The sequence below is a fragment of the Salvia hispanica genome, chromosome 4 (assembly GCF_023119035.1).
Source record: "Salvia hispanica cultivar TCC Black 2014 chromosome 4, UniMelb_Shisp_WGS_1.0, whole genome shotgun sequence".
Classification (NCBI taxonomy): domain Eukaryota; kingdom Viridiplantae; phylum Streptophyta; class Magnoliopsida; order Lamiales; family Lamiaceae; genus Salvia; species Salvia hispanica.
In genome coordinates this window covers 35,593,331-35,609,060 of record NC_062968.1, presented here as the reverse complement: position 1 = coordinate 35,609,060, position 15,730 = coordinate 35,593,331, and the positions used below count along the sequence as shown (strand labels likewise).

At 33.3% G+C, this 15,730-nt stretch overlaps 1 protein-coding gene across 6 annotated transcripts; it reads left to right on the top strand.

Annotated features, from left to right (window-relative positions):
• The first annotated feature begins 6,467 nt into the window (after positions 1-6,467).
• LOC125222640 (solute carrier family 40 member 3, chloroplastic-like) lies at positions 6,468-14,418 on the top strand. 6 transcript variants are annotated; one of them, XR_007176593.1, is made up of 15 exons: positions 6,468-6,778; positions 6,974-7,172; positions 7,259-7,322; positions 7,808-7,932; positions 8,634-8,723; positions 8,802-8,978; positions 9,063-9,137; positions 9,237-9,338; positions 9,421-9,538; positions 9,619-9,765; positions 11,398-11,504; positions 11,590-11,703; positions 12,291-12,591; positions 13,517-13,981; positions 14,181-14,418. XR_007176593.1 is itself a non-coding variant. In XM_048125364.1 (14 exons), exons 1-13 carry the CDS (start codon positions 6,639-6,641, stop codon positions 12,588-12,590), a joined length of 1,683 nt encoding a protein of 560 aa, XP_047981321.1. In that variant the 5' UTR covers positions 6,468-6,638; the 3' UTR covers position 12,591; positions 13,517-14,418. The 6 variants fall into 6 exon arrangements, 3 of the variants coding, with proteins under 3 accessions (XP_047981321.1, XP_047981319.1, XP_047981320.1); XR_007176591.1 differs by having other exon boundaries at positions 14,170-14,418; XR_007176592.1 differs by having other exon boundaries at positions 14,088-14,418.
• Positions 14,419-15,730: the final 1,312 nt, after the last annotated feature.

Below are 15,730 nucleotides of genomic sequence, written 5' to 3'. Positions count from 1 at the left end.
AAAAGATTTGGCTCTCTTTTTTCCCTTCTTATTCTCACGACTAAATCTGCACGCCAAACCTAAATCAAACTATGTTTATTTCCTATATATACTCTATGTGAGGGGGCAAAAAAGAAGAGAACATCCAATTTTGCCTTATTTTTCCCTTCGTATTATTCACGGAGGCTTGTTCTTGTGCACTGTTCTTTGAAAGGTAAAAAAAATTCTCTTTTCTTCCTTCGTAATACTCTTGTTACACACAATAAAATTACCATGATAAACAAAATAAATCCTTCACCATTGGAAGAATAAATAAAGCTCTATTGTTGGCACAAAGAAACAGACTATGATCAATTACACTGCATAAGGAATTAATGAAACCAATACATACATATATTGTTATTTAATACTTGCTTTATGTAATGACGGCAGACCATTTGCAGCAAAGTCTTTGTTGGACCAGATGTGTCAAAATGGTTATTTGCCGAATGCAGAAGTATACAATGAGTTAATTTGTTCTATTTCTAGGGGAAAATTTGTCGAGGAAGCACTGGAGTTGAAAATGGAGATGGTGTCAAAAGTTTGAAGCCTAAAATGAGTGCATATGGAGCTATTATTGGAGGTATGTGTCAAACAGAAATTCTTGCTGTAAATTCTAATAGAAAGAGAGAAAGAATTGAAAGAGCGTTGGAAGAAAAGGGTATGAAGGAGATAAAATTGTACTCCCTCCATCCGCCATCAGGAGTCTCATTCCTTGGCGACACGAATTTTAAGAAATGTTAAAAAAAGTGGGTGGAAAAAAAGTTAGTGGAATAGGGGTCTCACTTGTATGTATTAGTTTTAAATGAAATGTGAGTGGAATGAGTTAATTGAAGGTGTGACCCTATTACTACCATTTATGATAATAGTGAACCGGGACTCTTATTCGCGGACGGACTAAAATGGAAAAACGGGACTCCTATTCACGGACGGAGGGAGTATTTGGATTCATGAATAGAGGCAGATTGCTATCCGACGAATTTGAAGAGATACATATGTTAGGGTTTGTATACTAGAAATCACGTTTCGAGTGATTGAATACTGTAAATCTCTTATTTTATTTTCCAAAGAATAAAACAGATTATTTTTGTCATAATGTTGTTATGTTTTATATTTAATGGATGTTAATGCATGTTTAAATGTATAAGTTAACTTAACAAAGTCTAAGTCTTTGTTTTAGTAGACCGGTTGTGGGCGGCGTCCACTTTAAGATAACACAAAGTCCTAAACAAAGAAAAAAAAGAATTTCACAACCTAGATGGAATTAGACTATCCATCGTGAAAGGTTGCAATGTCAGTCCGCATATTTCTAAGTCTTACTGAAATAAGATGACATTGGTGTGGTAAAGCACTGAACGGATCTAACAGCAAGACTTGTCCTTGGGCTATCTACTGAAAGGCGAGGTCTTGATAAATATTTGTTTCTTAATCAATGTAGGTTAGCATTGAGCATACGGTATTGATTATGCATTACTTTGACTTATCAAATGGTGCGGGTTTTTCGTAACCCAATAATCCTGATATATTGGGTAGTGGTAATTAATATCTAGCGGTGCTAAGATTGCTATTATATTGAATCGTGCGCGAGGTGAGTCTCGTTTTATAATGCCCTCAAGAGGAGCGCGAAACAAGGTTTTATTATTCGGAACCTAGCTAGTTGGAGTTTGATCACTCTATGAATAATAAATAAGCGTTTCATGCTAAGTCCACTCTTGGAATTAATAAGAAATTAGTTAATTAAGTCTATAGCAAACATTAATTAATTAATGGATATTTTTATCTTAAGCGTGGAAAATGAAAGTTAAAACTTAAAACAGAAACCCGGATTACTTATAATTTCGGATTTGGATGGGGAGAGTTCAATATTACTTCTGTAGTAGCTGCTAGTATTCCGGTGAGATCAGCCCACACTGATATTGGAGTACAGTTCGGGAACAAGAGAGAAAATCTGTGGTCTAGTATTCAAAGCGTCACGTGGTGAAGTCGCTAGCCATCATCAATTCTTTGGAGAATTAATTAGGTATTATTTCTGTTCCGGAGAAAAGCATGTTTTAGGTTTCAATATTCTTAAAGCATGATTAATTCAAGTTATGAGCATGATACATGTGAGAATTACACGAATAGCTTTTGTCTGAATAATCTGCTAAATAGATCTGATTATTATGTGATTTATTTGTGTGATTAATAATTATTAAATTATGATAGTCTGACGCACGCTTCCGCTGCCAGTTCCTTCAACATATCAGCTCATTTTGACGCTGAATCTGCCGAGCCGAGATGGGCTTTAGAGAAAAACAAGGGCTTGTAAGAGCATCCGCAGCGGTGCTCGCTGGGACGGCGCTGCTCGATGCATCGAGCACGTCCGTGCTAATGAGCAGGCGACATGACGCGTTTCTATTCGCCAATGGTTTATCGTTGGATTTTCTTTTTTCTTTTTTTAAAATCGAAAATATTACCAAAAATAAAAAAATATATTTTCAGATTTGCAAAAATATAGCCGTTTTATTACCCTTTTTTGAAAATTTTTAAATTTTTTAATCCCAAAATCATCTATAAATACACACATTCATCATCCATTTTTGACATCAAATTATCACTCATTCATATATTTTCATACAACTCATCTACATCAAATTGTGTAATGTTTAGCTTTTAGGATTTTAATTATGTAATTTTTAATTTTTTTGTAATTTGTAATATTTCGTATTTTTAATGCATTTTAATATTGTGAAAATATTTTTATTTAAATTGAATAATAGAATGTTGGAACCCTTCAACATATCCTTGTGGAAGAGTATGTATAGATGATAGTAGTACTTCTTTTATTTGGATTTAGGCCATCCAACCAGCTTTTGGTTTAAAATATTTTGATATCTTATTATATTTAAAAGATAAAGATTTCTGTAACTAGAATTTTCAATTCTATAAAGAGTGAACTACATAAATGGTACCTGATCTTTCACTTTCGTACATAAATGGTACCTGATCTTTATTTTATATCATTTTTGGTACCCGGTGATAAAAATAATCCTAGGTACCAAATATGTGATTTTTTTTCATGGAGGATATTTTTGGAAATTTCCATTAAATAGTACCAATTATGTGATTATTTTTTCTTCCTTTCTTATTTCTCTTTTTCTTCTTCTTTATTTTTTCTACATTTTCTTCTTTCTTTTTAGTATTTTATCTTCCTTTTTTTTATTTTTTTTCTCCTTAGTTTATATTTCTTCTTCCTTCTTTTTAGTGGTTTATACATATATCTAATTGCATTCATAATATAAATAAAAAATAAAATACCTAATTAAATTAATTATTTAAAGTAATTAAATCAATTGAATATTTTTTACTAAATAATTTTATACTCATTTTAAGGTTGAAACACCTAGCTAAAAATATTCAACTTTTTATATCATTATGAATGTACTTCACAATGTTAAATTTTTATTAAGGCTATATTGATTAGTTACTAATTTAATGTAAATTAATAATAATAATTATTACATAATATTATGTGATTAATAATTTATATAATTATACTATAATTATTTATTAATTACTATCAATTTTGAGTATTATAACAATAATAATAGTTATAATTATATTTAAGTATATTTGAATGATATTAAAAATGAATATTAATATTAATATTGATTATAATATCACTTTTGGTACTAATTATGTTTGCCCAAAACACCCTCTATGATATAAATGGGAAAATATATTTGTTTAAAGGGTATTTTGAGAAGAAAATTGCATCATGTACTAAAAATGTGATTTATATATACTAAAAATGATATAAAATAAAAATCAGGTACCATTAACGTGCAAAAGTGAAAGATCAGGTACCATTTATGTAATTCACTCTTCCATAAAAGTAACTACTAGTATCATATGTCTTAAATATTATGTTTAGTAGCTACTTGTCCTCAACATTACAAAAGGGTAGTACTATTTTAGATCCAATTAATCAATTATGTTCGTTCCCGGAATTTTATTCTTTGCTAAGTTGGTAAACAATATTACTACTCTTTTCGTCTTAAAATAATTGTGTAATACTCCTTCCGTCTCACTTTAGCAGTCTCATTGATTTTTCTGTCATCTTTTTGTAAAAATAATAAAAAATACTTTACCATTACTTTAACTATTTTTTATTATTTTTACAAAAAGAGGACAGAAAAGTCAATGGGACTGCTAAAGCCGGACGGAGGGAGTATTTGAGGTGAGTAACAATTATTAACATAAAAATAATTATACATTTGGCTAGGTTATATTTTTTATTTGGATTTAAGCCATGTAACCAGGTTTTGATTTAAAAAATTATGATAGCTTATTGAAATTAAAGGATAAAGATTTTTCAGCAAAATTTTTCGATTCTAAGAAAGTATTGTTAGTTGCGTTTGATATGGACATTACAATTACACTTGGTAATTTCTTGTCTTCAACACTGAGAAATTTTGTATATCTATACTAATGTGACAGCGCCATTAAATGACAATGGTCAACTTAATTTTGTACCTAAATTTTGTCCAGATCAATAAGTAAAAATTATATCTATAGACAGACAACAAATAAATTTTGTCCAGATCAATAAGTAAAAGTTCTACCCAATAGAAAATATCGTCAGCCCAATAAAAATATAAACAGAACGGCCCAAACACCTAAAGCCTAGAATTAAGGATGTCAATCGGGCTAATCTAATGGATTTTGGGTAACCCTACTCCAGGTTGCAGGCTAATCAGACTGAAATTTTATCGGATTAAAAATTTGCAACATAATCCTAAAAATTTCTGTTTTTAAATATAATTATTTTTTAATCATTTTAATTTATTTATATAGAAAGTTTGTATTTGTTCTTTTTAGTTTGGAAAAGATAAACTTTTGTCCATCTTGCAACATGTTGTCTAACATTTACATTTGTCATAATAGGTAACATAAGACATGTATATCAACTTGATTAAAATAATTTATTAATAGGAGTATAATTTAATGGCACCCCATCGCCACCCTAGACTAATTTCTTAGCCCAAATTGGGTCTTGGGAATATGTCCAAATCTTATCCGCTATAAACCTTGCATCGTCAGGTTTGGCAGGTTTGGCATTGCAAACTTTTATGCAAATTTCTGTAATATCGTTAACCATAACATTAAAACATGAACCACTTAAAAATTTTCAGTGTTAAAAATTGGCCAGCATCCCCTGGTGGAGTATAGGGGTGGGTCGATACGATATATCGTATCGAGAACGTTGTATCGTGTATTGTATCGAAAATATCGATATGAAAGAATTTCATATCGTTATCGTATCGAAAGTTTCGATATATCGAATTTCTATATATCGAACTTTCGATATAAAAAAATTTCATATCGTTATCGTATCGATATTTCGATATATCGTATCGAAATTCGATACGTTAAATATCGGTATATATCGAAAATTTCGATATATATCGATATATATCGAAAATAAAATATCGATATATATCGAAAATATCGATATATCAAAAATTTGCGATATATATCGTATTTTCGATATAAAACGATATATCGCGATATAAGGAAATTCATATCGTTATCGTATCGAAAACTTACGATACGATATCGTATCGTATCGAAAATTACGATATATCGAAAATTCGATAATTTTTTGATATTTTTCAATACGATACGAGCGATATATCATTTTTTCGATATTTTTTCCCAGCCCTAGTGGAGTATCTGACATAGATTCATCTAAGATTGCTGCGAAGATTACAAGGAGTGTCACCAACCTTATCGTCGGTTTGACTCTTGTCATATTTCTTTCGTTTGTTCAAATATAATTTTTCATCAGTCTTTACATACGCAGCCCATTTTAGATAGGTTTCTTATGAATTTAATGTTGAAAATCTAACCTATCTTCAATTAAATTCATTATTAATTGCATTGCCAAAACATAACTTTTGAGTTTGAACCGAACTAGGAATATGTTTTTAAATTACAAAATCGCCATTGTTATGCATCTTACTATACTCCCTCCGTTCTCGAATATGAGTCTCATTTCTTTTCGGCACGCGTTTTAAGAAATGTTAAGAAAATTGGGTGGAAGAAAACTAGTAAAATATGAGTCTCATTTGTATATAATCGTGTTATATACATTATCCAATTTATCATTTCCAATCTCATTAGATGCATATTTATTTTGTAATAAATCGTGTTATATGATATATTTATGATTAAAACTATTAAAACTATTAAACCTTTTTCCGGGACTATTTGTGTAGTTCACTTTTTTTTTCAAATTATAGACTACGAGATGATTGAAAAATATTAAAATTATAATATAATTAATCATTTTTTAAAGTTACAGAGCTAATCTTAATTTAACTAAATTTTATGTTTTTTTATTTTTTTCCCCATTTATCCTTTTCATAAAACACGGGATGAGTAGTATTTTATCCGTTACTGCACATTTTCAACTCCATCAGAAAAAAAGAAGGATTTTCCACATTTTCTGGCAACAATTTAGCACGAAACAAAATCAAAAGTGCGAGCCGAATTCACGGGTTTCAATCTATCAGCTGCATGAAGAAGAAGTAGAATTAGGTGTAGACATCAAGGATAGTTTTGGATTCAAGAGAAATATGGTTATCGGCGTGGTTACCACTGCTCAGTCCGCCGGTTTGGTTTTCCGTCGCCGTCTGCAAGCTATTGCTACGCCGTTTTCTCCTTTTATCAGGTTACGCCCTCCACGACGGCCGAATACCTGTCTCATCCCTAGTAGGTACCATCCGCTTCGCTGCTATTGGAAAAACGTACTATCTTTTGCCGCTATAAGTAGTTAATTGAAACTATGTTATTAGGTTTTCTTTAATTCACTTCCTGTTTCACCTGAAATAGTGAGACTCAGGTGTTAAAAACACTCCAATATGATGTAGTACTACTAGTTTATTGTTATTCATCTTTTATTTTCTTGCAGGCTTGACTCTTTTAGTTTAAGGTGTTCATTCACTGACACTGATGTCTGTGACTATGTTGCTAATGATGAAGTCGATGAGGATCATACTACATCTCCTTGTTCAGTTCCAGTTGTTCGTCTGAAATCTGATTGCCTGGACGCAGAAGGACTTCATTTACTTGGTGGCAATTTTGTGGATACGGTATTCACAGCATTGCCTGTAAGTTTTGTGAGATTCCTCCATTTTTCGAAACAGTGAATTCTGCACTCTTACGTTGGCTGTGCTTCTCCTTGGGGTTTATGTAGGTCTTGTCCGAAGAGGAGCAGAACACCATTGCTTCAACTCCTGCTCATCCAGCTGGACTCTATGGTTAGTTTTCTCCTGTGGGAAGTTAGAGCAACACATGCTTGATGTGATGGTGACATATTTACTAAGTTTAACATGTAGTATATCCAAGTACACATATTTTCCTATGGAAAGCTTTTATGATAAAAAATTAATATAATACTACGTTATTCTCTGGTCTATAAGATATTTGATTAAACTGTTACAACTATAGAGGGACTGGAAACTTCCCAATTGACTAGGTTTTTAAGTGTTGCCTGATCATTGAAATATTGCTTGGCATGAAATCACTGTTTACCAAAGGAATTTTAAGAAAAGGTGAAACTAGTTGATGAAAAGAGATATTTCTCGTTGATCCATGATTCCATGTCATATATTGCTACAATTCTTGAAAGTCTAGAACTAATTTCTCACCATGTTCCTGTTAATGAAAGCAAATTTTATATCCAGCATATTATGGTATTTATTTGTATGATTGAATCTTCTAATGAAATTGAATGTGTAACTAGCTTTATACGCTAGCTGCTTGGTCGGGAATTTGGTTGAACAGCTGTGGAATTTTGCTTGGCCTGCTTCTATTGCATTGATTCATCCAAGTCTTCTTCCAGTGGCTGTCATGGGCTTCTTTGCGAAGGTATCCGTTCCTACAATCATTAGGCCATCAAATTTAGGATCCATGGAATTACCTATTGTACTGCAAGAATTGATGTTCTATGTTAAGACAATTGAAATGATTTTTATTATTTTTTTATTTTTTATTTATAGTTTAAAAAAAACAATTGAAATGAGTTATAGTCATAGAGAATCATGATGATGTTCGAACCTGGGTCTTGGATCTATCAAGAAGTTCTCTTGCAACTCCTTTGCGACATCTATCTTTCCTATAATTCCCTTACTTCATTTCCCTTCATTTAAAACTATCGCTTATGCCCTGCCTAGAAAAGTTCAGGTCTTTTCATGGATATTGGTCACATTCGATGTGTTACAAAGACGCTTGTCATACATTCTCTTTCCCCAATGGTGTTATGTAATTAGCCTGAAGACCTAAAACTTATCATTTGTGCAGCTCTCTAACGCTTATATTATGACATAAGAGTGTTGAATGCACTGGGTGCAAAGTAGATTCCTCCACATCATCTACTGTTTTGTTACCATCTAATTTTGTCAGGTTCACATGAAAAATGGGTAAAGCACTGTGCGGGGTTACCATTCTGGTCCCCTCCCTTTATAATCAAACTCACCCTTTTCCTAGTAAAATTCCATATTTGGTTGTATTACAAAAAGGAAAGAAAAGAAAAAGAAAGGAAAACTATTGAACCTTCTGTATCTTAACAGCTTGCTGTAATAGTTGGAGGGCCTTTGGTAGGGAAGCTGATGGACTGCTTTCCAAGAGTGCCTGCATATAATTGTTTGACTGTTATCCAGGTAATTTTACTGGGACTACAAGAATGTTCAATTTCAACATTTGGCCAAAAGTTATATTCTCATACTCATTCACTCCAGGTTGCTTCTCAATTGTTATCCGTTGGAATGATAATTAATTCAAATATTATACACCCCAATTCTGTGTCTCCTGTACTTCTCCAACCTTGGTTTGTTATGCTTGTATTAGCTCTAGCCATAGAGAGGCTCTCCGGACTAGCTCTAGGGGTTGCTATGGAGCGTGATTGGGTTGTTTTGGTATTTCCTTTTTCTTCTTAACTAGTAATTTGGAACCTCCTTTAAGTATTTTCTCTTATTTATACTGTTAATATGATATTTCAGTTAGCAGGAACAAATAGACCGGTTGCTCTCGCTCAAGCAAATGCAATGCTTAGTAGAATTGATCTACTCTGTGAGGTGATCATCAATGTCTTCAAGTCTGTTTTTGTATCTCTTTAGTGAATTTATAGTTTATTAGCTCTGGTGCTTATAGCTTTCATATTCTTGTAATCATAGATTGCAGGGGCATCATTATTTGGCATATTGTTATCTAAGTATGAACCTGTGATGTGCTTAAAACTAGCAGCTAGCTTGATGATGTGTTCACTGCCCATTTTGGTAATATGCAGCCTTTCTATTTCAAAATTGTCCATTACGTCTAAATGTTTATCAATTTTAGCTGGCCTTTGCTCTGTGGCAGATTTTCCTCACATGGCTAACGAACAAGCTTTCTGCTGGTGTTCTGGCCCATGCCAAATCTCTACAAACTGGTTCTGGATGTTCACCTACAGGATATTCCCATGAGACTGAAAATATATGTAATATCAGTGTTTTCAATCTTTTTCTCAGTTTTGTTCTGTTGTATTATCTGATTTAGCTGTCCTTCTCTTCTGCACAGTGACATCAGGTATACATGCTATAAAGCATGGATGGTTTGAATACATTCAGCAGCCTGTTCTGCCGGCAAGCCTGGCCTATGTTTTACTCTTCTTCAACGTTGCTCTTGCTCCTGGCGGCCTAATGACTGCTTTCTTAACACATCATGGTATTGTCCACTCTTTGAATTTTGCAAACAGCTCGATGAGTAGCATCTGCTGGCCTTGATTTAGAAGAAACTGATTAGTGCATGGCCATGTCAGTATAGTATAATTATTTTTTTTTATCTTTTATTTTTATTCCTTGGATAGTTATTTGACTGAAAAAATCTGCTTTTATCAACTTTCATATGCCCCATTTTGAATCTCATTTAATCCATTGATTGATTTCTTTTCTTCCACCAACTAATGTGTCTAGTCTACTGCTTGTTTGGTTACCTGGCTTGCTGTTGATGTGAACATTTAGTTTGCAAAAAGGCTAGTCACTTGTCACACTTCTAAATTCCTTTTGTAAAAAGGCGAAACACAACCTGCTGGAGAAGCATGGGAAGGTATAATGCCATTATTAAAGAAATGGGAATAAAGTGCTAAACTTGTTTATCTCAGGAAAATGAATAACTTAAGCAGGAAAGAACTTGCAAGTTATTCTGTTGGTAAATTGGTTTACAATTTGAAGGTCATGAGGGGAGATACTAATTTTAGGAAAAGTAGATTAGCTTAGTTTCTTTGAGGAGACCATTTGTTTGTATTTGGAGTTGGTGATCCACTGCTTCCACTAGCAGATACAAGAGACTCTTAGCGAACATACAATACTATTTCTATTTGGTTTTATTGGAGGTATATGCCTATTTTTGTGAAAAAAGTAAAAGAAACAAACCTGATATCTTATACTCCCTCCGTCCGCCATTGGGAGTCCCATTTATGGGCAGCACGAGTTTTAAGAAATGTTAAGAAAAGTGGGTGGGGAAAAGTTAGTGGAATAGGGATCCCACTTGTATATATTAGTTTTAAATGAAATGTGAGTGGAATGAGTTAGTGGAAGGTTGGACCCTATTACCATTTATGGAAAAGTGAACCGGGACTCCTAATCGCTGACGGACTAAAATGGAAAAACAGGACTCCTATTCGCGGGCAGAGGGAGTACCTAATTACCTATACTATTCCACTAAATGTTGAGGAACCTACAATCTATATCTCTTTGTTTCACAATTCTCCATGGAACACTAACTACATGTAAGGATGTAACATTTATGTTTGGATGGATGATTAGCTCATCAGTTACAAAATTGGAGTATTGAGTTAAGTAGGGACCTAAAAGATCCAATGTTATTCTTTGTTTTGGTAGACAATGATTGCATGAATCCAGTTGGCCTTTTTTCTTTGTTGAGCCTGAGCGCTGGAAGTTTATGATGAAACATAAAACGTGAAATGTTGATAGGGTTGGGCATTTAGAGGCTTTTGATGTTGATATAAGTATATAATTTTGCTTTTATGTTCTCATCTTGGTTATAGAACAATGACTAACGATTTTGTATTCTTTTTCTATTCGACTAACAATGCATTTTTTGTCAGAGAAATGGACAGATGTTATGTCATAGAAAGCTGTACTGATGTTCTCAACATTGTTTCCAGGCTCATGCATTTTTAAATTACCCAACTTACATGCATGTCCTCTGATCTCTCCTGTTCTTTGTACTGATCCTTGTCTCTCTGAAGGATGTGAAATTTAATGTTTGAAGATAATATTTTCCCCTTCATATTGGTTCTCTTTCTTTGTATTCATGTGGTTGTTATTGCTACAGGTCTAAATCCTTCAATTATTGGAGCCTTCAGTGGATTATGCGCTTTCATGGGTGTCACGGCAACTTTTGTGTCCACAAAAATGGTCAACCAACTAGGCATTCTGAAGGTGTTGTTCTTAAAGTATTTATTTGTTGAAAGATCTTATGTTGTTGTTACTCATCTTTGGTCATAATGTTAATCTTTTACACCAGGCTGGAGCAGCTGGTCTTGTCTTTCAGGCTTCACTTCTTACCATAGCAGTTGGTGTATATTGGAGTGGTTCTTTTTCTCACAAGATTCCACTCATGTTGTTTTTGTTTTTAGTTGTAAGTTTCTTCACTGTTTTCATCTAAAACTTGAAAATAATAACCACGTGAAATGGATGCATTTGAAGTTGCATTCACCTAATCACTGAGTGCCAGACAACTAAACCGCTGCATTACCAAAAAAGAACACACGGTCTTCTTAATAGATTTTGTTTCAAGATACTTATATAATTACAATAGATTTAATGTTTGACATATTAATTATCATGTGTGTTGGCGACCCATATGGAATATGGGGGTGCATATTTGAACAGGATTGTGTTCTTCTTAGATACTTGTAAATCATATACCTTATAGATACTTGTAAAATAAAAGGTGGGTATATATTTATCGTGTTTTGCTTGTCTTAATCTTGTAGGATGTGTGGTGCGCCTTGACATTCTCTAATGTGTCAAATATATTTGACCTGTCTCTGTTATATGTTCAAATTTAATTATTTATTCTTTATGACAAGAAAAAGCTTGAGATTTTATCAATATCTTGTGTATGCATATAATAAAGTTCTTTCGCAACTTGAAACTATATCAGAGCTTCATTTGGATCTCGCTGTTAAAGTACTCATATGCTAGAACAATTTGTATTGGCAGGTATTGTCTAGACTGGGGCACATGTCATATGATGTTATAGGGGCACAGATTTTACAAACTGGGATCCCTGCCTCTAAAGCTAATCTCATTGGAACAACTGAGATTTCATTTGCTAGTTTGGCAGAGTCGATAATGCTAGGGGTTGCCATAATTGCAAATGATGTTTCACAATTTGGATTTCTGGTGATGCTGTCGCTTCTGTCAGTAGTTGGAGCAGCTTGTTTATACTGTAGATGGTTGAAGAAACCAACTGACATTCAACGAGATCTTTTTTCTTTTGAGCTGCTGCAGTCTTCATAAAGTAAGTAGATAACTCTATGTTCCTAGTGTTTTATTTTGTTTGTATGCTGATAACTTCCCAAGAAGTACTATCCTGCTGAATGTCAACTTCGAATGATGATTGTCTAACAAAGAAATATGAGGAACAAATATGCATTAAATCTGGTTCACATCCCCCTGAGAGGTAATGAGTATTAGAATGGTATGGTAGTTTTCAAAGTAAGAAACAATGGAAAATTTTTATCTTCTTGAGTAGAAAATCTCACAGTAATAGTTTGTCCAAATTCTAGAAAACAGAAACTGGAATGAGTCCTTGGTTAAGAAAATAAAATTAGAGGAGTAAGAGAAGATTGTTAGTTGATTTCAAAGAGTTGAGCAAGAGCTAGGAGTTAATTCCCTGGTGCTGATGTTAGTTAGTCCCTCAAAATATGCTACTAATTAGAAATATAAAATCATGTTAATCAAATCTCCTAATTGTTAACCTTATCCAAGGATTTCCCTTGAGACTATTCATCCTGCATGCATAGACTTGCTGAACCTAGTGCCATGCCAGATCCATTTGGCATGTTTTTGAAGCTGGATATTTCATGTTGTGGGCTTGATATTTCATGGCAAGATAAAGATTGTAATATATCTGTTTCTGGATTCAGGATACCTGTAAAATCATCCCAAATTTCTAACCGAGCATCCCTTGTCATTTTGGACAGTGGCAGTTGATCTAGGAGGAATTGGAAGAACAAAGCAAGTAAATAATGATTAGGAAATCTCAAATTGCCCACTTTACTTGATGCTTGAAACCCCAATCAAATAATTTGGCATTGTGGCTGAAAATTTGACATTTCTAAGTCTAGAACTGAATTACTAATGTATTTGCTGTGTAAATAGGTCTGCAGATTGCCTCTAGTTTGTAAAATGATACTACATTTTTTTTTTTTTGTGTACCTCAGCTGCAGGGCTAACTTCAGCAACTGAAATGAAACTGGATTCAAGTATGAGGTGGAGTTATCTCTAACTGGCTAGAAGCCTTAAGTATAACATCCTGTCACTCAGATACTAGCCGTGGCAGTACGAAGAAGGCATTTCCCATGGTATACGTACATGATAGCTCATCAGATGGCAATGATCATGTACACATATGATATCAGTCAGAATAGTCTCTTTCTATAGGCAGGCTGTAAATACATACACATACTTTCTAATCAATTGTTCAAGAAATGTAATTTCCTTTCGCTAAGCATCTATTCTTCTGTATGTGGACACCATTATACGAGCGACCATCCTGAGAAGAGAAGAGCTATGGTGCATTAATTTAGAAGTTTAGCAATGGCCTGCAACTGAAGGGAAAAGATGGCATGCAAATATCAGCAATCATGAAAATACAGTCTACCAATATATGACATTCATTTATTTTGGTACGTTTTTAATAGTCGGCTTGCCTTGTGGCTGGTCCCTTTTATTGCTCGTCTTTTCATCTGTTTGGTACACTTTACCGAATAATTCACTGTTGATAAATGCGAGTGAGCAAGATGGATACAAAATGATGGAAATTTATTGAATCGGAGTACTGAACATAGATGCATTTGATTATTGCTTCTTGAAGTGGTACTGCAGCTTTGCTAAAGATAGCCGATGAAGTAAAACATAATCGAGTGGCAGAACAGGGCTTGCGGGAGGAACAATCGGAGAGATTCAGGCTTTGTTCACTGTGGACCACCAATTTGCTGTCAAACAATAACAGTAATGATCTTTTCTTTTCTCTCCCTTGTTGTATATGCATGTGCTGTAACATCTGCTTTGATGATCTTTATCTGTGGGGATATGAAAGGTGCTAGTTTCATTAAAGTTTCTACGCGTACGTTTTGTGGATGGGGTCATTTTATGCAATTCTGTTAGAATCTTTATTAGGGTCAACCAAAAATAATTTCATCAGCACCGTACATCTGGAAAGATGAAAATATGAAATTTGTGAGTGCTGTTGGTTAGGACACAGCTCCTATAATGTTCAACGTGTATAATTGGTTATAGTGTGTTGCATAGTTGTGGAGATGAAATGCGTTAGGTTGGAGAAGCTTTCTAGTATTAATTATTAGTATTAAAAGTAGAATTTATCATTTTTTGTGGTCAAGTTGAATGCTCCAGGACGAAGTAACAGTGTCTATAACTTTCTTTACATGTGTGATTTTGGACTATCATATTATTTTGCATTTCTAAAGTATTGACATATTATTACTTGTTTTGTCTAATGGCGTTTGAGTTGGCGGAAACCGGGACTGATTTTTAAAACAACAAATTTAGTATCAACAATTTTATTGTTTTTTACATTCTTTTCTCACTAGTAAGAGCAAGACCTCTTCTTATTATCCTACAAAAATGATTCTTTACGTTAAACTACTGTCCTCAAGGAATGAGAGCGTCCTTATAAAATTGGATGTCTATTATAGCTTTTATATAGTAGTACTATAAATTAAAAGTAATGATATAAGAAATACTCATATGGTAGTATTATTTGTAGCAGTAACAGTTACTATATTTATTCTGAGTTTCACAATCACATGCATTATAAAATGACTGGAAATCTGGCCTACTAGTTGGAGTCTTGGATGTGAATTATCTTATCAATTGATTGCACTCTCTTGTCATAAATCAAGTAGTACTACATTTGGTTACTCTTTTATAATTTAGTTTATTTTTATATTTTTGAGAAATTGAAAATCACTAACGTGTTCAAACAATGCATAAAAAACGAAATGTAGCAATTTCGGTCGCATGCCAATGCAAATGCGCATACTATTACTTAGAACTAAATAAAGTCATGACTTACTTGTAAGAAGTTATTTGGTCGACACAAAATTGGCACGACAAAGATTGAATTTTATTACATAAATTATGAAATTAAATGTTTCTTATTGTACTTTACTGTCTAAATAATTATAATAAATATAATTATACTTATATATCCATCCCATGGAGCTGTACCATCAATCCATCACGTCCGCAAATGGGAAAGAGACTTCTGTGCTCAACGGTTTTTTTTTTAATTTTGTTGTATGAAATTAAACATGCATATGATATTTTTCACGTACAAATTTGTATGTATGAAATTAGTAATAACTAATAATACATCCCCGGTTGGATCCGCCCCTAAGTACTGGTCTCAGACC

Coding starts and splice junctions, on each gene's coding strand:
- LOC125222640 (XM_048125362.1), top strand. CDS start 6,639: ATGGTTATCGGCGTGGTTACCACTGCTCAGTCCGCCGGTTTGGTTTTC. Junction 7,173..7,258: donor CGGTATTCACAGCATTGCCT/GTAAGTTTTGTG, acceptor GGGTTTATGTAG/GTCTTGTCCGAAGAGGAGCA. Junction 8,979..9,062: donor AGCGTGATTGGGTTGTTTTG/GTATTTCCTTTT, acceptor ATGATATTTCAG/TTAGCAGGAACAAATAGACC.